At 49.2% G+C, this 25211-nt stretch overlaps 1 protein-coding gene across 1 annotated transcript in view; it reads left to right on the top strand.

The window, feature by feature from the left end:
* COL5A1 (collagen type V alpha 1 chain) overlaps positions 1 to 25211 on the top strand; it is a 451358-nt gene that overhangs the window by 397642 nt on the left and 28505 nt on the right. Inside the window, exons 56-62 of the mRNA XM_060250656.1 lie at positions 1681 to 1734; positions 2145 to 2198; positions 10810 to 10917; positions 11175 to 11228; positions 11580 to 11615; positions 13248 to 13301; positions 14418 to 14676. Coding sequence (XP_060106639.1) covers positions 1681 to 1734; positions 2145 to 2198; positions 10810 to 10917; positions 11175 to 11228; positions 11580 to 11615; positions 13248 to 13301; positions 14418 to 14676 — 619 coding nt within the window. The remainder of the gene's footprint in view (positions 1 to 1680; positions 1735 to 2144; positions 2199 to 10809; positions 10918 to 11174; positions 11229 to 11579; positions 11616 to 13247; positions 13302 to 14417; positions 14677 to 25211) is intronic.

Here is a 25211-nt window from a genome sequence, read left to right as displayed (position 1 = left end):
AGCTGTACCTAATAAAGAGCCATGATCACTATCGCCTCACCTCTTCAGTGCATTGAACCCAATATATTATAGACAGCCTTCAAGTTTGGTGCAACTTCCTTCACTGATCAAGGATCTAAAGGTTCTGGGCTGCATGCTGACCACAAACTGCTTTGTGCCTCTCCGCTGACTTCTAGAATGCTGATAAAGACCACAGTCAGTTGGGCAGAAATGATGCTGATGTGGTGGCCCTTCGGTGTCCAAGGAGGACACCAGTTTCATAAGTCTGGCTGTCTTGTCATCACTGCCTGTCTGGAGATCTCCAGTGATAGAACTTCATGGCTCAGGTCCCAATTTGACACCCACAACCAAAGGTGTTCATTTTTTCCTGCCTGACAGCAGCTAGAAGACTGGTGTCTCCATTTTCCTGGCCCCCAGAAGAACCTCAGTTAATAGGGTCTGACTCCACCTGCCAAATCTTGGTTATTTGGTGCTCAAAGTGGAATAAGTTTCCCCTGCCTCCCTCTTCCCAGGAATTTTGGGAATTCTGCAGCTGCTCAGCAAAGGGATCTCTTGTGAAGCAGGAGAACAAGGAATCCATTTCACCTTGGGCAGGTCTGATTACTTAAACTGAACCGATGGTCCACCTCAAACTTGAACATAGATCTGTCTGTGTTGGTGATAATGCCGTGCAGTTTGAAGGAGTTCTAATCGAAGACTGTCTTTGCAGTGGCAATAATATCTGTCCATACATTTTTTCAACTGGGCAAATGATTCATTTATTTTATCAGATTTTCATCTGGCTGTTCTTCCAGAGAAGCAGTTTTGGCTGATGGACAGCAAGTGGCCGAACAGCAGCCAATGAGTTTCTTGCTGAAGCAGGGACTGAACTGGATCTCTGGATCACCTGGTCTTAATCTGACATTCTAACTATCCTGGCTCTCTGCCAGAAATGTGTGCATTAACCACCATGATAACATCAAATTGTCACAACTTTGTTTCCATAACTAAGGTAGATGCCATTTCCCGCATCTTTCTGCCCTGTTCCTTCCCACCCCATGACACAGTGAAGATGATACAGCACTCAGAAATTTGACTTAGAAATTCTGCTCTTTTTTTGTTTTGTTTTGAACTTTTCCTCTCAGAGCAAAGAGCTCCATATTCTTATTCTAGAGGAGGCTGAGGGGGCATCCTCGTAGCTGGGGGGAGGCGGGGGACTCTACAGGGTACTGCTGACATTCCGTTCATGAAGCCAGCATTTATAGCCAGTTAAGAAAATACTTTTTAAAAAATTCATCTTCAGTTCTCTAAACAAACCATACAGATATTTTTAGGTTCAATTCACCATCCTACTCAGAATGCCATGCCATTGATCAAACTTACCTTTTACCCTGCAACATACAGGTTAGATTACCCACCTGTACACACTGTACACATTCCTTTAGTTTCTCCAACCACTCCTCTTTATTGGTTCTTTTCCAGTATCTAGGAAAGATGCTTGGGGACATCTGCTGCTCATCTGAGGGGTGTTTGGGGAGTTGTGGGGGGGGGGGGGATGCAATTCCAAGCAGCAGACTGACTGATGGTGACCAGGAAGGCCAGGGAATATATTTGCTGTCAAAATGAAATGCCCCCGTTCATTAAGAATTGATGATGATGATGATGATGATGATGATGATGATGATGATGATTGTTTTCCAGGGTGAGCAAGGACTTCCAGGTGCCCCAGGCCCAGATGGACCACCAGGCCCGCTGGTATGTTTGGGAGCTCCACATGTTTCTGTTTGAGTATGAGCCTTCATGTCCTCTTAACCGTCAAATACTCAGTCTAGCAAAGTTGATTTCACAGATCACCTGTTGCACCGCAGCCCTGGTTTCCAAATGAGAACTGCTCTGCCTGCATTGCACTGCTTGAAATGCACACCCCTAATCCATGGTCCCCCCCCCCAAAGTGCACCCCCCCCCCCCCACAGTCTGATACACAGAGACACACTCTTGAGACATGACTGAAACTTGACTGGGAGATCATCCAACAGTGGGACTGAAAAATTGAATTCCCATCTGTATTTAAAATTTCCACCCAGGATTACTTTCTCATTGCTTCACAATGAATTTAAAGGGGAAATATTATGTATTTTCATTGTGTATCCTTTTATTGTTTTCAGGGCCCACCTGGTTTACCTGGCTTGAAAGGAGATTCTGGTCCAAAAGGAGAAAAGGTGAGGGGCTGCATGTGTCTTCCTTCACCCAGATCCTGCTTGAGGGGATCCGTGGGGGAAATAGAATTCCATGTGCAAACAGAATTTTTAAGGCCATGGAATTTCAAATTTGAACTTCAGTCTCAGAAATCCACATTGGAACTAATGAATTGGAAAAAGTCCCCCCCGCCTCATGAGGGAAAACACTGCATGTAATCCAGAATATGATTACCACGTATTATTATGAAAGAATCTGTCAAGTGCCGATATTTCTCAATAAGCAGTCTTTTTTTTAAAACCAAAGCTGTTTTATTGTTAGAAACTCAGGAGCTATACCAAGGACACAAGCCTTGGGAGTAATGATGTATACGCAGTTGCTATATAGAATATCTTCAAAGGTTACCATACAGATGCATAATTGAGTCACGGGTTCGAAGGTTGCTAAACAACTATCTATTTTATTACTAAGGAATGTAGGCTATTGGAAACATCAACCATTCTCACACTATTCCGATAGAAGATAAGAGTTGTCTGTGTGAACCTGTGGAGAGGCAACTTGAAAGTACTACCAGCCAGGCTGTAGCATAAACATCCTTGGGCCAGATGGATTTATTACTTGCCCAATGGTTGTAAATAAGGGGGGAGCAGAAGAGAGCTGGTGACCTGCTCTTTGTCTGAAAGAAAATCATGTTACAGAAATGAGCATGCTTGACAGAATCATTGAGTTGAAGGGACCTCCAGAGTCCTCTAGTCCAACCCCCTGCACGATGCAGAAAACTCACAAATATCTCCCCCCGACAACACCCAGTGATACCTGTTCCATGCCCAGAAGACAGGGGGGGGGGGGGTGGCTCCAAGATCCCTGACCAGGCAGACCTGGAGAAAAATCGCTGCCTGGACCCAGAGTAACCAACAGCCTTCCCAGGGCATGTAAGAAGGGGCTGTGAGAACTAAGCACTGGTGCAACCTCTCTTGCTTTCCTTCTCATGAGCTGCCGAAGTTCACAGAATCATTCTAAATAATGCATTATTGTATTACATTATAATAAAGGATAATATACAAAGAAATATTAAACAAATAACATCTTAGATTCCAGGGCCGCCTCGCCCGCTTCACAAACTAGGCAATTGCTGAGGGCGCTGGGAGGTTGGGGGCGCCAAATTGGGCTCTACCTCCCCCCACCCAAAACAATTGCCTGTTTGTTGCTGCCCCCTCCCGCCCCTCCCCTTCCCCTCTCCAGCACAGCACGGAACAGCACCGTGCTCTGCCACCCACCACCCACCCTCCGTTCAGAGGAGGGAGAGACGAGACTGGGCCCTACCGGCTACAGCAGGGCCCAGGCTTCTTCTGAGTTCTCTAAAGAGCACGCTGGAGGAGGACTTTTGCCCCTCCCTTACTTCCAGAAGTGTGGGGAGAAGCCTACTCTTGCATCCTCTTCAAGCAACTTAGAAGAAGCCTGGGCCCCGCTGAAGCCGGTAGGGCCGACTCTGAGCCTCGTCTGTGCTGGGAAAGTGAAGGGAGGCGGCAGGTGAGGGGGAGCATAGCCTCGTCTTGGCACTACTCGTGAGTAGGCAGGAGGCCTTAGAAGAAGTCCAGCCAACTCTGAGACTTGTCTGTGCTGGGGAAGGGAAGGGAAGAGAGGGGGCATGTGGAGGGGGAGAGCCTCGTCTTGGTGCTACTCGTGAGTAGGTGGGAGGCCTTAGAAGAAGTCTGGCCAACTCCGAGACTTGTCTGTGCTGGGGAAGGGAAGGGAAGAGAGGGGGCATGTGGAGGGGGAGAGCCTCGTCTTGGTGCTACTCGTGAGTAGGTGGGAGGCCTTAGAAGAAGTCTGGCCAACTCCGAGACTTGTCTGTGCTGGGGAAGGGAAGGGAAGAGAGGGGGCATGTGGAGGGGGAGAGCCTCGTCCTGGTGCTACTCATGAGTAGGTGGCAGGCACTACTCGTGAGTAGGCTGCCAGTGCTACTCACGAGTAAGAAGGAGGCACTACTCGCGAGTAGGCAGGAGGCCGGCGACTCGGGCGAAGCTGTGCTGTGCCTAGGGTGCTAGAAGGGCTAGGGCTAGCCCTGCAATGACAAACATCAAAGCCCACAGAATTCACATCAGTGTGGACCAACAGTCCTCAAAAGCTACCAGAATATAAAGGATATTATAATCATAGACTCAAAGATAGGGTATTCCCCCCAGAATTCGATCGATACGCTGACCCGTTTTGGTATCAGAACCTATCTCAAGATTAATAATGATGGTATGAGAAAGAAGAGAACAAAAACCAACAGCACGTTAAAATACAAGGCACTCAGCACGAATAAATATGCACTATATGTAATATACTTCCAAGGTGGAGTAATTCTATGGTTACAAATCCACAGTAGGCCATATATAAGGGAATTCCAATGGCCTCAATAACAGTATCCAACATAGTCGTGTGCAGTCCAAAGGGCCAAGAAATTGATTCAAGAACAGTCGAGTGAGATAGGTGTGGAGATGACGATGAAAAACATTGACTTATATAAGAACAACTATGAAAAGCTCTGGCATAAAATAGAAGGTGATATGTTAAAATGGAATAAACTAAACATATCTATGCTGGGGAGGATATCTGCAGTTAAAATGAATGTTCTACCAAGGATGATGTTTTTATTTCAAACTATCCCAATAGTGAAAGATAAGAAACAATTTAATCTGTGGCAAAGAAAGATTTCAGAGTTTATCTGGGCGAGCAAGAAACCAAGAATCAAAATGAAAATCTTAACAGATGCGAAAGAAAGAGGCGGCTTCCAATTACCTGATTTAATGCTATACCATGATGCAGTTTGTTTGGTATGGATTAAGGAATGGATGACCTTGATCAACAAAATTTATTGGTGCTAGAAGGACATGGAAATATCTTTGGCTGGCATGCGTATATGTATTACGGGAAAGAGGAGATGGATGGGTTTTTTTCACATCACTATATAAGGAGGAGTTTGCTGAATACTTGGAAAAAATATAGTAAGTATGGAGATGAGAGGAAGCCACTTTGGATTGTGCCAACAGAAGTAATAAGTATGCCACAAAGTGTAAGGGAAGGGAAATGGGTATCATACGAACAACTGCTAAAGTTTAAGGGGGGCAAAGTTGAAATGAAATCGGTTGAAGAACTGCAGGACAAATTTGATTGGTTTCAGCTGTTACAAATTAAAAGCTTGATAGAGAAAGACATTAAGAGCACAGGTATAAGACGAGAGAAAACAGAAATGGAGAAAATGCTGTTGGGTGAGAATGAAAAATTGATCTCAAGGATGTATAAACTGTTATTGAAATGGTCTACAGAAGAAGAGGTGGTGAAGCCTCAAATGATTAAATGGGCGATTAACTTTAATAAAGAAATACAGATGGAGACGTGGGAACACCTATGGAAGAATTCAATGAAAATATCAACGTGCTATAACATAAAAGAGAACTGTTTCAAAATGCTGTACAGATGGTACATGACACCTAAAAAGCTAACAAAAATGAGTAATCAAGCTTCAGATAGGTGTTGGAAATGTAAAAAACATGAAGGTTCTTTCTACCACATGTGGTGGACTTGTGAAAAGGCGAAACAATTTTGGACAATGATTCAACAGGAGATTTCGAAAATCTTGGGTTATAATATTAAGAGAGCACCAGATGTCTTTCTGGTGGGATTACAAATGAAAAGCTTTCCAAAGCAAGACAGAACATTGTTGTGGTATTTGCTTTCAGTGGCAAGAACATTGTATGCGCAAATGTGGAAGCAAGACAGAATACATGAAAAATGGGACTGGGTCTTAAAGGTTCTTAACTGGAGTGAAATGGACAAACTTACTAGAATCTTAAAAGACAACAATTTGGAGAAGTTTAAAGAAGACTGGAGTAAATTCCAAAGTTACGTGGAAATACAATGGAGGGTGAAGAGTCATTTAGTAGTTTATGACAACATCAATTGAACTTTAAATGATAATGAACAATCTTGATTATTGAGTTAGTAGAATATAGTTACATGGTAATTATGCATATATGAGTTAAGATAAGATTAAGACAGCTGGAACTCCGGAGTTGACTTTATAACTTTGAGCTTTGTGTTTAATAACTACTAAGTGAATTATAGAGAAAGGGCTATTGAAAGATAACTCTTTGTGTAAAAATTTTATAACGGTGAAAAGATATTTAGTAGTTCAACATTAATTGAACTTTTAATGTTAAAGAGGTATTATGATATTGTGATAAAAGTATTAGTAGAACATAGCTATTTGGTAAATATATATATATGAGAGTTAAGATAAGACTAAGATAGGGGGAACTCTGGAACTGAATTAATAATTATGAGCGTTGTGTTTAATAAGTGCTAAGTGATTATTAGAGAAAAGGTTAGTGAATGATAATTTTTTTTTCTTTCTAAAGATTTTATAATTGTGAATTTACCTTTAATATGCTTTTAATTTGTTTTAAGTACCGGCGGAGGTCATGAATAAGAGTGGGAGAGGGGAGGGAAATATGTAATGTATTGGAGAAGTATATTTGAATTTGAATAGATGAATTTATTCCAATATATTGCAAAATAAAAAGTTTGGTTACATAAAAGAACAGTCGAGCGAGATACAGATTGGACAAAGGCACAAATGTCTCAAATAAGTGTATAATACTTAAAACTTGAAGGGACAGCCATCATTCATAAAAAAAGCACTTAGCTCTACGATTTAAGGGAGCAAATGTCTTCCATGCATCATTCATAAAAAACAGGAAAGCTCACTGCTTTGATTTAACCCCTCCAGGTTCCAATGAATTGAACAATTGAATGAATCTAGCCTCTTATTAGAAAAGAATCTTTTTAGTATCCAAATAATTATAACAAATGTGATTTGATTAGATATATAATGTCAAATTTCAGTTCTTTAGAGTGCTGCATAATTCTAAAATGATTGGAAACTGGAGCATCTGGAATGAAATGCTTCTCCCAAGATTTATGTCCTAGGATCCTAAGACGTATGGCTCTCATAGAGCACCCTGTGTAAAAAAAGAAAAGAAAACATGGACAATATATACAACAGGCGCATCTTTTTGTTTGGCATATATAAAAACCTCTAATTTCAAAACTGCATCCACTGGGTAGATTGATAGAGGAGCCTGTATGAACAAGCTTGCACACTTTACAACCGTTACATTTAAACATCCCTTGGGGTAAAGTGGATTGTTCTGAAGCTTCCCAAACACACACACATCCCCAGTGATCCTTGCTCCATGCCCACAAGATGGCAAGAACCTCCAGGAGCCCGTCCCAAACTGGCCTGGAGAAAAACTGCTGACTGACCCCAAAGTGGCCATCAGCATTTCCCTGCGCATGTAAGAAAGGCCCATGAGAACTAAGCACTTATGCAACCCTTCCTGCCCTCCTTCTCATATGATCTGCCTAATTCACAGAATGAGCATTGCTGTCAGATGGCCATGTAGCCTCTGCTGAAAAACCTCCAAGGAAGGAGAGCCCACCACCTCCCGAGGAAGCCTGTTCCACTGAGGAACCGCTCTAACGGTCAGGAAGTTCTTCCTAATGTTTAGCCAGAAAACCTTTTGGTTGAATTTCAGCCCACTGGTTCTGTTCCAACCTTCTGGGGCAAGAGAAAACAATTCTGCACCGTCCTCTATATGACAGCCCTTTGAGTACTTGAAGATGGTGATCATATCACACCCCCACCAGTCATCTCCTCTTCAAGCTAAACATGCCCAGCTCCTTCAACCTTTCCTCGTAGGACTTGGTCTCCAGACCCCTCACCATCTTTGCTGCCCTCCTCTGGATCCGTTCCAGCTTCTCTGTATCCTTCTTAATATGTGGTGTCCCAAACTGAACACAATACTCTAGGTGAGGTCTAACTAGAGCAGAGTAAAGTGATACCATCAATTTCCGTAATCTGGACCCTAAACTTCTGTGATACAGCTCAAAAGCACATTTGCCTTTTTAACTACCGCATCACACTGCTGACTCAAGTTCAGTGCATACTCAAAGGCTCCTAAATTCTTTTCGTGCATACTACTGCCAAGACACGTCTTCCCCATCCTATAGTTATGCATTGAATTTTTCCTACCTAAATGCAGAACTTTATATTTAATGGCTGAAATGGCAAAAAAAAAATCATTTTATTTGTTTTAACTCAGTTTTCCAACCTGTCAAGATCATCCTGTATCCTGACTCTGTCTTCTACTGTATTTGCGACTCCTTCCAATTTAATATCCTCTGCAAATTTAATAAGCATTCCCTCGATTCCTTCACCTCAATCATCATTTATAAAGATGTTGAGCAAAACAGGTCTCAGGACAGAGCCTTGAGGCACTTCACTTGTCACTCTTCTCCAAGAGGATGAGGAACCAATCACAAGCACTTTTTCAGTGCGGTCTGTCAATCAGTTACAGTAATAGAATCCAAACCACATTTTGCCAACTTGCCAAAAACATAAACAATATCCACAGCATTCCTCTGATCCAGCAAGGTAGTAACATTTTTTAAAAAGAGATCAGGTTAGTCTGACATGACTTGTTCTTGAGAAACCCGTGCTGGCTCTTAGTGATCATAGCTGTTCTTTCTAAATGTTCCAGGACTGTTTGATGTTTTGTTCTAAAAGGTTTCCTGGTATGGACATCAAGCTGACAGGTCATTAATTACCCAGATCCTCCTTTTCCCCCTTCTTGAATATGGGGACAATATTTGCCAGCCTCCAGTCTTCTGGCAGCTCTCCTGTTCTCCAAGAATAATGGCCAGAGGCTCAAAAATTACATCCACAAGTTCTTTTAATACCCTTGGATGCAGTTCATTTGGCCCCAAGAACTTAGTTTCATTTAAAGAAACTATGCTGATCCTAGTTTGCAACTCCCTTCCCTCATTATATGTTCTGTTTCTGCCACATTGAGCACTGTTTCCCCCATAAGAGATGACTGAGGGAAAGTAGGAATTGAGCAGTTCTGCCCTCCATCACCTGTTACAGTTTCACTTTCCTTTCCCTGCATAATAATAATAATAATTTTTAATTTATATCCCGCCCTCCCCGCTGAAGCAGGCTCAGGGCGGCTCACATAACATTGGGCCTACCATATTGTCATGCGTTGCCCGGTCCGGGGACCCCGCCCCTCGAATGGCCATTGCTGGTCTACCTCCCTGGGCCCCACCCTGGGCAGTCAGGAGGTCTCAGAGTAGGGTGGAGGGCCGGGTTACAGCACCCTGTCGCCCCTCTGGCTGGGCCTTAGGTCTCCTCTTCCTGCCTCCCTCTCTCTCTCTCCTGCTGGCTGTATGAGGCTTGTTCAGGATCCAGCTCCACTCCTTGGGCTCATCACTGATCTCCCCCACTGGCTGCCTAGCCCTCCTTTTAATCCCCTCCCAGCCCCTGCGCCTCCCCCCCCCCAGGGGAAACCCTCCAGGCTCCGCCCCCTTTCTAATGAAGGATGCCCAGCAGCCCCCTCCCTCTCCTGGCTCTGGCTGGCTGGCTCTTTGGGCGGCCTGCTACGGTCTGGAGCGACGTGCCCTTGCTGGGGGCTCCATCAGCCAGCGGAGCCCCAGGGGGTTAGGGAGCCAGGCGACATCAGCTTGGATATGGGGTCAGGCTCGCCTCTCTGCAGGGCGGCTCCTGGCCCCAGCATCTTCAGCGGGACCTGCTTCCGCCCTGCCCTCAGGAACGGCCGCTCCTCCGGCCTCAGTGGCGGCTGCTGGCTCCCTGGCTCTTTGGGTGAGTGGGGAAGGGCAGGACCGTCTTTGACCCGTATCAGGAGTGCTGGGTGGGTCTGGAGGGTCTATTGGCGGCACAGGGGTCTAGTGCTGGTTTGGGGGGGGGGCGGCGCCGGCAGCAGTCCCGGTGGGCCATGGCTGGGACACATATCCTTGATGTTTTTCTTGTTAAACATAAGAAAAGAACCCTTTTTGTTGTTTTTAGCATCTCTCACTAGCCTAAGCTCATTGGAGCTTTAGCTTTCCTAACTCTTTCTTCATCCTTGGTTACAAGACCCTCGTTTCATTTCCTAAATGGGTTTTTTTTTTTTCTCAAGAGAGCTTTTTATGGAGCCACCTTGGCTTCTTTAGACTCCTCCCATTTTTCCTTCTCTTAGGAATTGTTTGTGATTGTGCCTTCAATATTTTGCTTTTAAGAAACTCCCATCGCTGTTCAACTCCCTTCTCCTTAAGTATTTATAGCAATGAGATCTTTGTCAAAATTTGCTTTCCTGAAGTCATAGAATCCTAGAGTTGGAAGGGGCCCTACAGACTATCTAGTCCAACCTCCTGATGCATGCAGGATCACCCTAAAGCATCTCCCGTCAAATAATCATCCAGCCGCATTTTGAAGACTGCCAATGAAGGGGAGCTCACAACCTTCCTAGGCAGCTGCTTCCACCTCTGGCAGCTGGTTCCAACTTATATGTCTGACTAAGTACAGCTTTTCCCTTCCCCGAGACTGTAAATTCCAAATTTACATGGTCACTACTACCCAGTGGGCCCACTACTTTCACCTCATCAACCAGTTCTTCCCTATTGATGAGAATCAAGTCCAAGAGAGCAGATCCCCTGGTTTTCTTCTCCACTTTCTGGATAATTTTTTTTTGTTTTCTTTTGCTGGGAAACTTGGTAGTTTTGAAACATCATCTTTAATTTTTCTAGGGTCACCCAGGCTTGATTGGTCTCATTGGGCCTCCTGGTGAGCAAGGAGAGAAAGGAGACCGAGGTTTGCCAGGCCCTCAAGGAGGATCAGGGCCTAAAGGAGAACAGGTGGGTTCCTGGAAGAGTCAAGCTTGCTTTATAATGGTCCAGTGGAATCACCAAGGTGTACTTGTAAGTAAAAGCAGTGAGTTGTTTCAGGATTCAAGCTAGAAGGATCTTCTCCTCCAGTCAACACCTGTGTCTTCACCAGAGTTCACAATGTTTGGTTTATGGTTTATTAAATTTATATCCCATCCTCCCTGCCAAAGCAGGCTCAGGACGGCTCATGACCAATAACTCTTTGTTCTTTGTGTTTCTTCCTCCAGGGAATTTCAGGTCCTTCTGGTCCAATTGGCCCTCCTGGCCCTCCAGGGTTACCGGTATGTAGTGAAAAGGCAAAGGGTCTTGTTCTCAAATGATGCTTGGAATGAGCTGCAGTGGCCAGACCCACCCACCAGGGCTCTGTCTCCATAGGCAGCTCAGAGGAGGCCCCTTGCCCCTGGATGGGAACTCCCGTCACACATTGTGTATCTACCCAATTTCAGGCATTTACTATAAAAAGTAATCCTAATTCTGGGTTTTTTTAAAAAAACAAATGAATACTTCAGTTCAGATTTGAAGTCAGGCAAGATGTATCCAGAATTAATTGACCTGATCTTGCAAAAGTTATTTTAAAAAAAACCAATTGCTTACCTCACCAGTTGCTTGATTCCACTCTTTCTTTGTTCTAGGGTCCCCCTGGTCCCAAAGGTGCTAAAGGATCTTCGGTGAGCATGCGTGTCCAAACTGTGGAAATGCTGTAGTGGTTCTTAAGCCTCCTATGGCCCTTCTGATCAACCTTCCTCCTGCACCTTCCCATCAAACCGTGTAGCACAGGTGCCATCTCCAAAATGGTATCCAGAGTCCTGTTTTGGCTCCTCAAAGGTGGTGCCATCTTGTTCTTGAGGGCATCACTTTGGAAGAGCCACCTTGACTGCTGTTCCCCACTGGAGCAGAACGGGGCAGCCCATGAAGGCGGGGGGGGGGGAGATTAACAGGCCATCCCCCTCCTGTGGATCTGTTTTTTAAACCTTATGTAGTCCAGGAGAGTGTAACAGGAAGGGTAAGAGAAAGTCTCTACCCCCTATTTGAGCAGAAAAAAGCAGCAAAAGTTTGAAATGACTCTCTGCTGATCCCCTTCAGCCACAGATCTGGGTTGACATGCCCCCACTCCATGTGTCTAGAATCCCTGGGGTGGAAGAAAGCGGGATTCATTTAAAGAGCTAAAGGAAAGGAGCCATTTTCCTCCAGCACGCTGATTGCAGTCCCTCCTGCATTTTCAGGGGTCCCTCCTAGTTCCCTTCCACTGATGTTTTTTCCTGCGCACTTCTCTCAAGTGGAAAAACAAGCAGAGGCCACACATGCAAATGTTTGCAACACAGCTGTTTTCAGGTCAACACTCCCCAAGTGCTTCTGCTCATATTCCAAGATGCCAACTGGAGACTTTCCCTTTTGATCAGACTAGAGAGTAATTACACAGCCTCTTTATGCTTCGCTTGCTGTTAAGTGATTTGCTGAAGCAGCTCGAAACACTCAGAAGTTCTGGGATTCTGTCCTGAAAGCTCACTTCTGTGTCCTCTGGTGGGCAGAGGAGGGCAGGTGCGATGTTGAGGAGCTTTCAGGGTGCTCATTGGCTAGATGCCCATCAGACAACCCCTTCTGTCTTTTGTGTCATTTTAGTTGCCCTACATAAGAACATAAGAGAACATAAGAGAAGCCATGTTGGATCAGGCCAACGGCCCATCAAGTCCAACACTCTGTGTCACACAGTGGCAAAAAATGTTATATACACACATACACTGTGGCTAATAGCCACTGATGGACCTGTGCTCCATATTTTTATCTAAACCCCTCTTGAAGGTGGCTATACTTGTGGCCGCCACCACCTCCTGTGGCAGTGAATTCCACATGTTAATCACCCTTTGGGTGAAGAAGTACTTCCTTTTATCCGTCTTAACCTGTCTGCTCAGCAATTTCATCGAATGCCCACGAGTTCTTGTATTGTGAGAAAGGGAGAAAAATACTTCTTTCTCTACTTTCTCCATTCCATGCATTATCTTGTAAACCTCTATCATGTCACCCCACAGTCGACGTTTCTCCAAGCTAAAGAGTCCCAAGCGTTTCAACCTTTCTTCATAGGGAAAGTGCTCCAGCCCTTTAATCATTCTAGTTGCCCTTCTCTGCACCTTCTCTAAAGCTATAATATCCTTTTTGAGGTGCGGCGACCAGAACTGCACACAGTACTCCAAATGAGACCGCACCATCGATTTATACAGGGGCATTATGATACTGGCTGATCTGTTTTCAATTCCCTAATAGAGGCATGTCATGGTTTTTGTGCTTTCTTCCTTTCTGTCCAGGGTCCAACAGGCCCAAAGGGTGAAATGGGCCATCCGGGACCACCAGGACCTCCCGTAAGTACAGCCTTCAAGCAACGCCAGTTTCCCAAGTGGCTCCCCCCCCCCCCAAAAAAAATCTCATCATCATGCCATGTTGCAGTCCTCCTTCCCTGGTCATCTGAAACTGCCTCACCAGAGTCAGAACTTTGGTCCGTGAGACTCAGTTTTGTCTGCTGTGACTGACTGGCCGTGTATTTGCCATTCCGGCCACCCAAGACCCTTTACATGGCGATTCAGCAAACCAAGCATCTGCTCTGCACTGAGTCCTGTGCAAAGGGTCAAGCTAACTTTAAAATAAATATTATCAATATATATATATATTATTTATGCTGTACACAGTACCAAATATGGAAAGATAAAAACAAGCAGTCTGAAGATCAGACTTCCAAGGACATCAACCTGAGCTTGAAATAACCTTTAGTCATTTTACACACATCGTTATTGCATATATCAACTGAGCAAGAAGCCCATGCACCCTCTGGCACGATTGTTTCTCACTCCTTTTAGACTCTCAACTGAACTTCCACACTCAGATTCATATATTTCCTCCCAAGGATCTACATCCATAAGCAAATATAGATAAACTGAAGCCAGGTGTTGCTTTCTGAAAATGTACAAAAAAAGGAAAAAACCAAATTATTATAAGAAATCTAAGTAATTAACTATTGACAGGGCTTTTTTGTAGAAAAAGCCCAGCAGGAACTTGTTTGCATATTAGGCCGCACCCCCTACACCAAGCCAGGCGTTCCTGCTTGAAAAAAGCCCCGACTATTGAAAAAACCGTTTTCTGAGGAATTCTTCCTGTGATGGCCTAGGCCAGGGGTGGCCAACAGTAGCTCTCCAGATGTTTTTATGCCTACAACTCCCATCAGCCCCAGCCAGCATGGCCAATGACTGGGGCTGATCGGAGTTGTAGGCAAAAAACTTCTGGAGAGCTACCATTGGCCACCCCTGGCCTAGAACTATCTATTCCACCTGTCAGTGGCCCTGCAGAGAATTCCCCCCAGCCCTGCTGCTCACAACACTTGCATGGACTGGGGAGAAAGGCAGGGCACAAATGGAACAAGTCAATAAACAAAGCAAGCCTTGTGCCGCTGAGCTGCAGCTCACCATCTTCCCTTCTCATCCAAGGGCCCTCCAGGGGAAGTGATCCAACCTCTTCCTATCCAGTCATCTAAGAGGACACGGCGAAACATCGATGCCAGCCAATTGATTGATGAAGGCAACTCTGACAACTACATGGATTATGCTGAAGGCATGGAGGAAATCTTTGGCTCCTTAAACTCCCTGAAACTGGAAATTGAGCAGATGAAGCATCCCTTGGGCACCCAGCACAACCCGGCTCGGACCTGCAAAGACCTGCAGCTTTGCCATCCTGATTTCCCAGACGGTATGCCAGGGCTGCAGGGGGAGGGGGAGGGGAGGACTGGCTTTCAAATCTGAGGCATTTCTTACATTACGTTGCATGGGTGGGGCAATTTTTGTTTTTGCAATAAACCATATTTTGACAATATTTCTATTTAAAACAATAACATCTAAAATTATATTTAGGACGGTTGATTAGGGCTGCAACAAGATGGGAATGGCATCAGGGGCTGGAAGGACCAACACTGTTAATCCCTTTGGGGTACCTTCTTTGCTCACGTCTTGCTTCAAATGAAAATTCCCTTGCTGTATGAACAAGAACAGCTGACACTTTGGTATCTCAAGTCATGTCTGCAAAGAAGTCCTGATCCTCATTCCCCCCGCCCTCCAACCTGCAGCAGGTTTTGGGAAGAGGGCTGCTCCCATCATTCACCTTCCGGGGTTTCTTTAGCTCCACTCTTCAGTTTCCTAGCCCCAATTTGGTATGATCTTCCCTTAAAGGTCAGGCATGGTGGGTTTGGGGAGAGTATGGAGTTGTGTAACACGCACACACTCTGCCCACATTTGGTGCAGCCCCCCCTCCTCATCACCAGTGAGCTTCTTGCCAGTATTTTGTTTTAATCATTAGTAGCTATATCACTATGGTGTCTTTCAGAACAAGATATTTTACTCCTGTTTTCAATTAGAAAATCCCAACTAAACAGTTCTAAAGGAATTAGTCTATTACCACATTTCGTGTTAGATATCTTCAGGATCTATCTAATAAAAGTTGTCTATCAGCTTTTAAATCTGATAGTACCAATGAAATATTTGTGAGTTCTGTTCTTTGAACTAAGACCAGCAGGGAAACCTTCCAACAGGCCCAGTGGGAGCCTGAGAGGTTCCGGGAGCCTCAGGATGAAGACTAGAATGTATATCTTATGTTGTTTTATTGTATGTGTCTTAGCTTTTATTCTGTATAGTAATGTCAACTGTGTAGATCAAAATATAAGGTAGTCTAAGCCAGAAATGCTACATTGGATGTTGAAGCAGAAAACACTGAAACACTCCCTACTGGCCCCTGAAAAGGCTTGTAGCCAATTTAGATCAGGATCACTGACGCCTTGAAGCCATTTGAGTGGTCCCTTTTGCTTCCCCACTCAAATGGCTGCTCTGGGGCAGCACTTCCAGGTTTTGGGGCCACTTCTGAAAAACCACATGTTGGGGTGGGATTTCCCCCACTGGCCAGCTGGCTGGCATCACGGAAGCCCTCCACAAATTGGGGGATCCCCCCATCCCAAATTGGGATTATTTCATTCATTTACATATCAAAGAACACATAGACCTTTCTTTGGCAGTTATCAGAACAATTGAGATACAATGAATAATAAACAGGAGGAGAGATTTACACTGAGGAGGGTGAACCATCTCAGGGCTCTCTGGGACCAGAAATCCAAACATCAAACCCGGGAAGGCCCTGATCTCAGCACCAAAATAAATTCCCTTTACTTGAATGTAGCAATTGGGTATCTTGGCACTTCTGCAGCTTCAAGACGCGTTGCCTTTCTGCATTCTCAGTGTTCAGAGACCTTGAGCCGCTAATTGCCTGAAACACTTGATGTTACATAGAGCACTAGCAGTGCCTATCCGATACTGAAAGAGTGCAATTTCACTTTTAGACAGAGGCCCAGAAACAGCTATTTTTCTGGCACTTCATCTACAGTTCTCTGTATCTTTTGTTCTAGGCTATGTTCTTAAAAGCTACCCTACATAACAGTGGATAAAAATGCAAAGATCCTTATTCTTGTTAATCCTCTAATTAGCACTGCTAGTAAGCCTTAAGTAGTGTATTATCATATCAATTCCATGAATCCAGCTTCCCTATCTAAGGCTATTTAAAGAAGAAAGGGATAAGAACATAAGAACATAAGAGAAGCCATGTTGGATCAGGCCACGGCCCATCCAGTCCAACACTCTGTGTCACACAGTGGCAAAAAAATTTATATATACACACACACTGTGGCTAATAGCCACTGATGGACCTGTGCTCCATATTTTTATCTAAACCCCTCTTGAAGGTGGCCATGCTTGTGGCCGCCACCACCTCCTGTGGCAGTGAATTCCACATGTTAATCACCCTTTGGGTGAAGAAGTACTTCCTTTTATCTGTTTTAACCTGTCTGCTCAGCAATTTCATCGAATGCCCACAAGTTCTTGTATTGTAAGAAAAGGAGAAAAGTACTTCTTTCTCCACTTTCTCCATCCCATGCATTATCTTGTAAACCTCTTATCATGTCACCCCACAGTCGACGTTTCTCCAAGCTAAAGAGTCCCAAGCGTTTCAACCTTTCTTCATAGGGAAAGTGCTCCAGCCCTTTAATCATTCTAGTTGCCCTTCTCTGGACTTTCTCCAATGCTATAATATCCTTTTTGAGGTGCAGCGACCAGAACTGCACACAGTACTCCAAATGAGACCGCACCATCGATTTATACAGGGGCATTATGATACTGGCTGATTTGTTTTCAATTCCCTTCCTAATAATTCCCAGCATGGCATTGGCCTTTTTTTATTGCAAACGCACACTGTCTTGACATTTTCAGGGAGTTATCTACCACGACCCCAAGATCTCTCTCTTGGTCAGTCTCTGCCAGTTCAAACCCCATCAACTTGTATTTGTAGCTGGGATTCTTGGCCCCAATGTGCATTACTTTGCACTTGGCCACATTGAACTGCATCTGCCACGTTGACGTCCACTCACCCAGCCTCAACAGATGGGGATGGGGTAGAAATGGATGTATATGCTTGCAGAAGCAGACCACAGAGTAAGCTGATGCCTTACTCATGCTTTCAGACGCTGCTTTTCAGCCACAGAAAAGATCATTCATAGCCAGGTGTGCTCCACTCCGTCAGCATAAATTTTTCACAAAAAAGCAGGGAAAACTCATTTTTAAGAAAATACCAAGTAACCCCCCCCCGCCCCCCCCCCTTTTTTTACCTTATGCTTAAAACCATTATAATTTTTTAACAGACCAGGAAAGGGGCCCTGCATTTTTTTTTTTTTTTTTGCAGCACCTCATATAACTCTTCTTGGAGGCCCTGCCTTCAGAGAGCTTATCTGTCAGTGGACAAAAAATGGTTCTCTTTAATAGGCAAGATGTTAGAACATACATGAAAATTCACCCTATAGCTATTGAGGGGTGAGGGGCAGAGTACCAAACCTATCAAAGCTCATTTTAGGAACCATATCATAGCAAGTATATATTAGCTTTCTGGTTATTGTCTTAAAACTGCTTTTAGGGATCTTCTGTAAACCAAAGTCACACTCAGGCACAGGTTGAGATTTCATCTGATGTTTTCTTAGAGTTCCATCTAAAAGGAATCTGATTTGCTCATCACATCAATGCATTTTTAAAAGGAAAAATATCAGTCTTATCTTACTATAACAGTGAAATCCTATGCAAAGTTATTCCAGTCTAAGCTTCCTGAAAGAGCCCCGTGGTGCAGAGTGGTAAAGCTGCAGTACTGCAATCGGAGCACTCTGCTCATGACCTGAGTTTGATCCCGGCAGAAGTAGGTTCAGGTAGCCGGCTCCAGACTGACTCAGCCTTCCATCCTTCCGAGGTCGGTAAAATGAGTACCCAGCTTGCTGGGGGGAAAGTGTAGATGACTGGGGAAGGCAAAGGCAAACCACCCCGTAAAACAGTCTGCCGTGAAAATGTTGTGAAAGCAACGTCACCCCAGAGTCGGAAATGACTGGTGCTTGCACCTTTACCTTTTTAAGCTTCCTGAAATCCATAGACTTAGACTGGTGTAACTCCTATCTTGAGTCAATCTCTTCTGTCATAAACATGTGATTATTGGTTCTTGACTAAATATCAGCTAATCAAAAAGGGGAATCTGATTTATCATCCTGTTTCCTAAAGCAAGACAAGAAGGCCAGAGTGCCCCTTAACTTGCCTTTGGGGAAACCAGGCCACTGTCCTTGCCACCACTACCACCCTCCTTCCCTTTGTCACCCGTTCCTCCTCCCCGCCATGGCTGGACCTTCCTGCCACCACCCTCCTTCCCTTCATCACTCGTTCCTCCCCCTCTGCAGCTGGTCCTTCCTGCCACCATCCTCCTTTCCTTCGTCACCCGTTCCTCCACCCCCCCCCCCGTGAAGATCCTTCCTGCCACCACCCACCTTTTCTTCATCACCTGTTCCTCCCCCCCGTGGCTGGTCCTTCGTACTACCACCCTCCTTTCCTTTGTCACCCGTTCCTCCCCCCCCCCCACCGTGGCTGGTCCTTCCTGCCACCACCCTCCTTCCCTTCATCACCCATTCCTCCCCCCGCGAAGATCCTTCCTGCCACCACCCTCCTTCCCTTCGTCACCTGTTCCTCCCCCCCCCCCCGCGGCTTGTCCTTCCTGCCACCAACCTCCTTCCCTTCGTCACCCATTCACCCCCCCCCCCGTGGCTTGTCCTTCCTGCCAACACCCTCCTTTCCTTCATCACCCGTTCATCCCCCACCCCTGCAGCTGGTCCTTCCTGCCCCCGCCCACCTCTCCTTTGTCACCCGTTGCTCCCCTCCCGCAGCTGGTCCTTCCTCCCACCACCCTCCTTCCCTTCGTCATTGGTTCCTCCTCCCCCCCCCCCCCCGCGGCTGGTCCTTCCTATGACCACCCTTCTTCCCTTCATCACCCATTCCTCCGTCCCCACGGATGGTCCTTCCTGCCACCACCCTCCTTCCCTTCGTCACCCATTCCTCCCCTCCCCGCGGATGGTCCTTCCTGCCACCACCTTCCTTCCCTTCATAACCCGTTCCTCCCCCCCCCCCCCCCGGCAGCTGGTCCTTCCTGCCACCACCTTCCTTCCCTTTGTCACCGTTCAACTCCCCAGCGGCTGGTCCTTCCTGCCACCACCCTCCTTTCCTTCGTCACCCGTTTCTCCCCCCCCCCCTGCGGCTGGTCCTTCCTACCACCACCCTCCTTCCCTTCATCACCTGTTCCTCCCCCTCCGCGGCTTGTCCTTTCTGCCAACACCCTCTGTGGCGGAACCGGCCCGATTCTGCCTTCAGGCCCGGTCCCGTCAGCTCCCTATTGAGTCGCCAACTCCTGGAGGGAGCTATGTCTCCTCCTGCCCCTTGGGCTCGCTGCCACCACCTGCTCAGTCCCGGGGTTCAGATTGAGAGGAACAGGACTCCCAATCCCCCTCTCCTGCTATGAGGCTAGGCCTCAAGGTCCTCTGCCACCCTGCACTTGGGTTTCACAGAGACCTCAGCGCTTCTTTGGGGCACCCCTGGAGGATTGGCACCTTATCCAACTGCATGCCTTCCCCCTTCCCCGGGGCCCCCTTCTTAACACAGCGTGGTCTAAAGCGGTCTGGGGATCTAGGTGGTACAGAGATTAACTGCCAGCATTTAAAGCAGAAAAAACATTTATTTAAAAGGGAAAAGGATAGGGGAAGAAAAACAAAACAAAAACAGTTGCATTTAAAAAGTTAGCACCGCACAGCACCGCACAGCAAAGCACAGCAAACAGCATAACAAAATAAAGGTGGTTTTTAAATGCATCGTATTGTCCCTGGTCTATACTTGATCTGCCTAAGAAAATGACTTACTTTGTCTGCCTGCCTGGGGCCTCCCAGGCAGGAGCCCGCAGGCAAGCAGCCTCCCTTCCCGAGCGCCTGCTGCAAACTGAGAAACTCTTCCTGCCTAGCACATGGCAAGAACAACAGCCCTTCCTGCCTCTCTAGGAGACTTTCCCCCTAGCGTTGTTGGTTTGGCTCTGGAAAGGAGGGGGGGAGTGAGGGGAAGGCTACAAAGCCGGCTGAATGGATTTACTGATCCCTGCCTTTTTGGATGAAGCACCAACACTCTCAGATGGCGTTTCTCCACACCCTCCTTTCCTTCGTCACCCGTTTTCCCCCGCCCATGGCTGGTCCTTCCTGCCACCACCCTCCTTCCCTTCGTCACCGTTCCTCCCCGCAGCAGCTGGAGCCTTCCTGCCACCACCCTTCCCTTTGTCACCCGTTCCTCCCCCCCCTCCCGCGGCTGGTCCTTCCTACGACCACCTTCCTTCCCTTCGTCACCCGTTCCTATCTCCCCACAGCTCGTCCTTCCTGCCACCACCCTCCTTCACTTCGTCACTCGTTCCTCTACCCCCCGCAGCTGGTCCTTCCTGCCACCACCCTCCTTCCATTCCTCACCCTTTCCTCTCACCCCTGCAGCTGGTCCTTCCTGCCACCACCCTCCTTCCATTCCTCACCCTTTCCTCTCACCCCTGCAGCTGGTCCTTCCTGCCACCACCCTCCTTCCATTCCTCACCCTTTCCTCTACCCCCCGCAGCTGGTCCTTCCTGCCACCACCCTTCTTTCCTTCGTCACCCGTTTCTCCCCCACCCCGCGGCTGGTCCTTCCTGCCACCACCCTCCTTTCCTTCGTCACCCGTTCCCCCCCCCCGCGCGGCTGGTCCTTCCTGCCACCACCCTGTTTTCCTTTGTCACCCGTTCCTCCCCCCCGTGGCTGGTCCTTCCTGCCACCACCCTCCTTTCCTACGTCACCCGTTCCCCCCCCCCCCCGCGCGGCTGGTCCTTCCTGCCACCACCCTGTTTTCCTTTGTCATCGTTTGCTCTCCCCCGCGTCTGGTCCTTCCTGCCACCACCCTCCTTCCATTCCTCACCCATTCCTCCCCCACCCCGCTGCTGGTCCTTCCTGACACCACCCTCCTTCCATTCCTCACCCCTTCCCCTCCCCCCCGCGGCTGGTCCTTCCTGCCACCACCCTCCTTTCCTTCGACACCCGTTCCCTCCCCCGCGGCTGGTCCTTCCTGCCACCACCCTGTTTTCCTTTGTCATCGGTTCCTCCCCCCCGCGTCTGGTCCTTCCTGCCACCACCCTCCTTCCATTCCTTACCCATTCCTCCCCCACCCCGCTGCTGGTCCTTCCTGACACCACCCTCCTTTCCTTCATCACCCATTCCTCCCCCCCCCCCCCGGCTGGTCCTTCCCGCCACCACACTGTTTTCCTTTGTCATCCGTTCCTCCCTCCCAACGCTGGTCCTTCCTGCCACCACCCTCCTTCCCTTCGTTAAAGGTTCCTCCCTGCCGGCGGCTGGTCCTTCCTGCCACCACCCTCCTTTCCTTCATCACCCGTTCCTCCCCCCCCCCCCCCACCCCGTGGCTGGTCCTTCCTGCCACCATCCTCCTTTCCTTCATCACCTGTCCCCCCCCCCCCCCGTGGTTGGTTCTTCCTGCCACCACCCTCTTTTCCTTCGTCACCCGTTCCTCCCCCCCCCCGCGAAGCTCCTTCCTGCCACCACCCTCCTTTCCTTCATCACCTGTTCCTCCCCCCCCCCCCCGTGGCTGGTCCTTCCTCCCCCCGTGGCTGGTCCTTCCTGCCACCATCCTCCTTTCCTTCATCACCTGTTCCCCCCCCTGTGGTTGGTCCTTCCTGCCACAACCCTCTTTTCCTTTGTCACCCGTTCCTCCCCCCCCCCCCCCGCGAAGCTCCTTCCTGCCACCACCCTCCTTTCCTTCATCACCCGTTCCTGCCCCTCATGGCTGGTCCTTCCTACCACCACCCTCTTTACCTTTGTTACCCGTTCCTCCCCTCCCTGCGGTTGGTCCTTCCTGCCACCACCCTCTTTTCCTTCGTCACCGGTTCCTCCCCCTCCCGCGGATGGACCCTTCCTGCCACCACCCTCCTTCACTTTGTCACCCGTTCCTCCCGCCCCCCCCCCGGCGGCTGATCCTTCCTACGACTACCCTCCTTCCCTTCGTCACCCATTCCTATCTCCCCACAGCTGGTCCTTCCTGCCACCACACTCCTTCCCTTCGTCACTCATTCCTCTACCCCGCGCTGCTGGTCCTTCCTGCCACCACCCTCCTTCCATTCCTCACCCTTTCCTCTCCCCGCTGCGGCTGGTCCTTCCTGCCACCACCCTCCTTTCCGTCATTACTGGTTCCTCTCCCCGGCATCTGGTCCTTCCTGCCGCCACCCTCCTTTCCTTCGTCACCCGTTCCTCCCCACCACGGCGGCTAGTCCTTCCTGCCACCACCCTGTTTTCTTTTGTCACCCGTTCCTCCCCCCTGTGGCTGGTTCTTCTCGCCACCACCCTCCTTCCCTTCGTTACCGGTTCCTCCCTTCCGCGTCTGGTCCTTCCTGCCACCACCCTCCTTTCCTTCGTTACCGGTTCCCCACTCCCCCCCCCCGCGTCTGGTCCTTCCTGCCACAACCCTCCTTCCCTTCATCATCCATTCCTCCCCGCCCGCTGCTGGTCCTTCCTGCCACCACCCTCCTTTTCTTCATCACCCGTTCCTCCCCCCCACGGATGGTCCTTCTTGCCACCACCCTCCTTTCCTTCATCACCCGTTCCTCCCCCCCACGGATGGTCCTTCCTGCCACCACCCTCCTTTCCTTCATCACCCATTCCTCCCCACCCGCTGCTGGTCCTTCCTGCCACCACCCTCCTTTTCTTCATCACCCGTTCCTCCCCCCCACGGATGGTCCTTCCTGCCACCACCCTCCTTTCCTTCATCACCCATTCCTCCCCACCCGCTGCTGGTCCTTCCTGCCACCACCCTCCTTTTCTTCATCACCCGTTCCTCCCCCCCACGGATGGTCCTTCCTGCCACCACCCTCCTTTTCTTCATCATCCATTCCTCCCCACCCGCTGCTGGTCCTTCCTGCCACCACCCTCCTTTTCTTCATCACCCGTTCCTCCCCCCCACGGCTGGTCCTTCCTGCCACAACCCTCCTTCCCTTCATCATCCATTCCTCCCCGCCCGCAGTTGGTCCTTCCTGCCACAACCCTCCTTCCCTTCATCATCCATTCCTCCCCACCCGCTGCTGGTCCTTCCTGCCACCACCCTCCTTCCCTTCGTCACCTGTTCCTCCCCCCCACGGCTGGTCCTTTCTGCCACCACCCTCCTTTTCTTCGTCACCCATTCCTCCCCCCCCACGGCTGGTCCTTCCTGCCACCACCCTCCTTTTCTTCATCACCCGTTCCTCCCCCCCACGGCTGGTCCTTCCTGCCACCACCCTCCTTTCCTTCATCACCCATTCCTCCCCCCCCACGGCTGGTCCTTCCTGCCACCACCCTCCTTTTCTTCATCACCCGTTCCTCCCCCCCACGGCTGGTCCTTCCTGCGACCACCCTCCTTTCCTTCATCACCCATTCCTCCCCCCCCACGGCTGGTCTTTCCTGCCACCACCCTCCTTTTCTTCATCACCCGTTCCTCCCCCCCACGGCTGGTCCTTCCTGCCACCACCCTCCTTTCCTTCATCACCCATTCCTCCCCCCCCACGGCTGGTCCTTCCTGCCACCACCCTCCTTCCCTTCATCACCCATTCCTCCCCCCCCACGGCTGGTCCTTCCTGCCACCACCCTCCTTTTCTTCATCACCCGTTCCTCCCCCCCACGGCTGGTCCTTCCTGCCACCACCCTCCTTTTCTTCATCACCCGTTCCTACCCCCCACGGCTGGTCCTTCCTGCCACCACCCTCCTTTTCTTCATCACCCGTTCCTCCCCCCCACGGCTGGTCCTTCCTGCCACTACCCTCCTTTCCTTCATCACCCATTCCTCCCCCCCCACTGCTGGTCCTTCCTGCCACCACCCTCCTTTTCTTCATCACCCGTTCCTCCCCCCCACGGCTGGTCCTTCCTGCCACCACCCTCCTTTCCTTCATCACCCATTCCTCCCCCCCCCACGGCTGGTCCTTCCTGCCACCACCCTCCTTTTCTTCATCACCCGTTCCTCCCCCCCACGGCTGGTCCTTCCTGCCACCACCCTCCTTCCCTTCATCACCCATTCCTCCCCCCCCACGGCTGGTCCTTCCTGCCACCACCCTCCTTTTCTTCATCACCCGTTCCTCCCCCCCACGGCTGGTCCTTCCTGCCACCACCCTCCTTTCCTTCATCACCCATTCCTCCCCCCCCCACGGCTGGTCCTTCCTGCCACCACCCTCCTTTTCTTCATCACCCGTTCCTCCCCCCCACGGCTGGTCCTTCCTGCCACCACCCTCCTTCCCTTCATCACCCATTCCTCCCCCCCCACGGCTGGTCCTTCCTGCCACCACCCTCCTTCCCTTCATCACCCATTCCTCCCCCCCCACGGCTGGTCCTTCCTGCCACCACCCTCCTTTTCTTCATCACCCGTTCCTCCCCCCCACGGCTGGTCCTTCCTGCCACCACCCTCCTTCCCTTCATCACCCATTCCTCCCCCCCCACTGCTGGTCCTTCCTGCCACCACCCTCCTTTTCTTCGTCATCCATTCCTCCCCCCCCCACGGCTGGTCCTTCCTGCCACCACCCTCCTTTTCTTCGTCATCCATTCCTCCCCCCCCACGGCTGGTCCTTCCTGCCACCACCCTCCTTTTCTTCGTCACCCGTTCCTCCCCCCCCACGGCTGGTCCTTCCTGCCACCACCCTCCTTTTCTTCGTCACCCGTTCCTCCCCCCCCACGGCTGGTCCTTCCTGCCACCACCCTCCTTTTCTTCGTCATCCATTCCTCCCCCCCCACGGCTGGTCCTTCCTGCCACCACCCTCCTTCCCTTCATCACCCATTCCTCCCCCCCCACGGCTGGTCCTTCCTGCCACCACCCT

This window comes from Heteronotia binoei, chromosome 12, assembly GCF_032191835.1.
Source record: "Heteronotia binoei isolate CCM8104 ecotype False Entrance Well chromosome 12, APGP_CSIRO_Hbin_v1, whole genome shotgun sequence".
NCBI classification, from domain to species: domain Eukaryota; kingdom Metazoa; phylum Chordata; class Lepidosauria; order Squamata; family Gekkonidae; genus Heteronotia; species Heteronotia binoei.
Note: the sequence above shows the minus strand (reverse complement) of the source record. Positions and strands in the feature narration are given on the sequence as shown.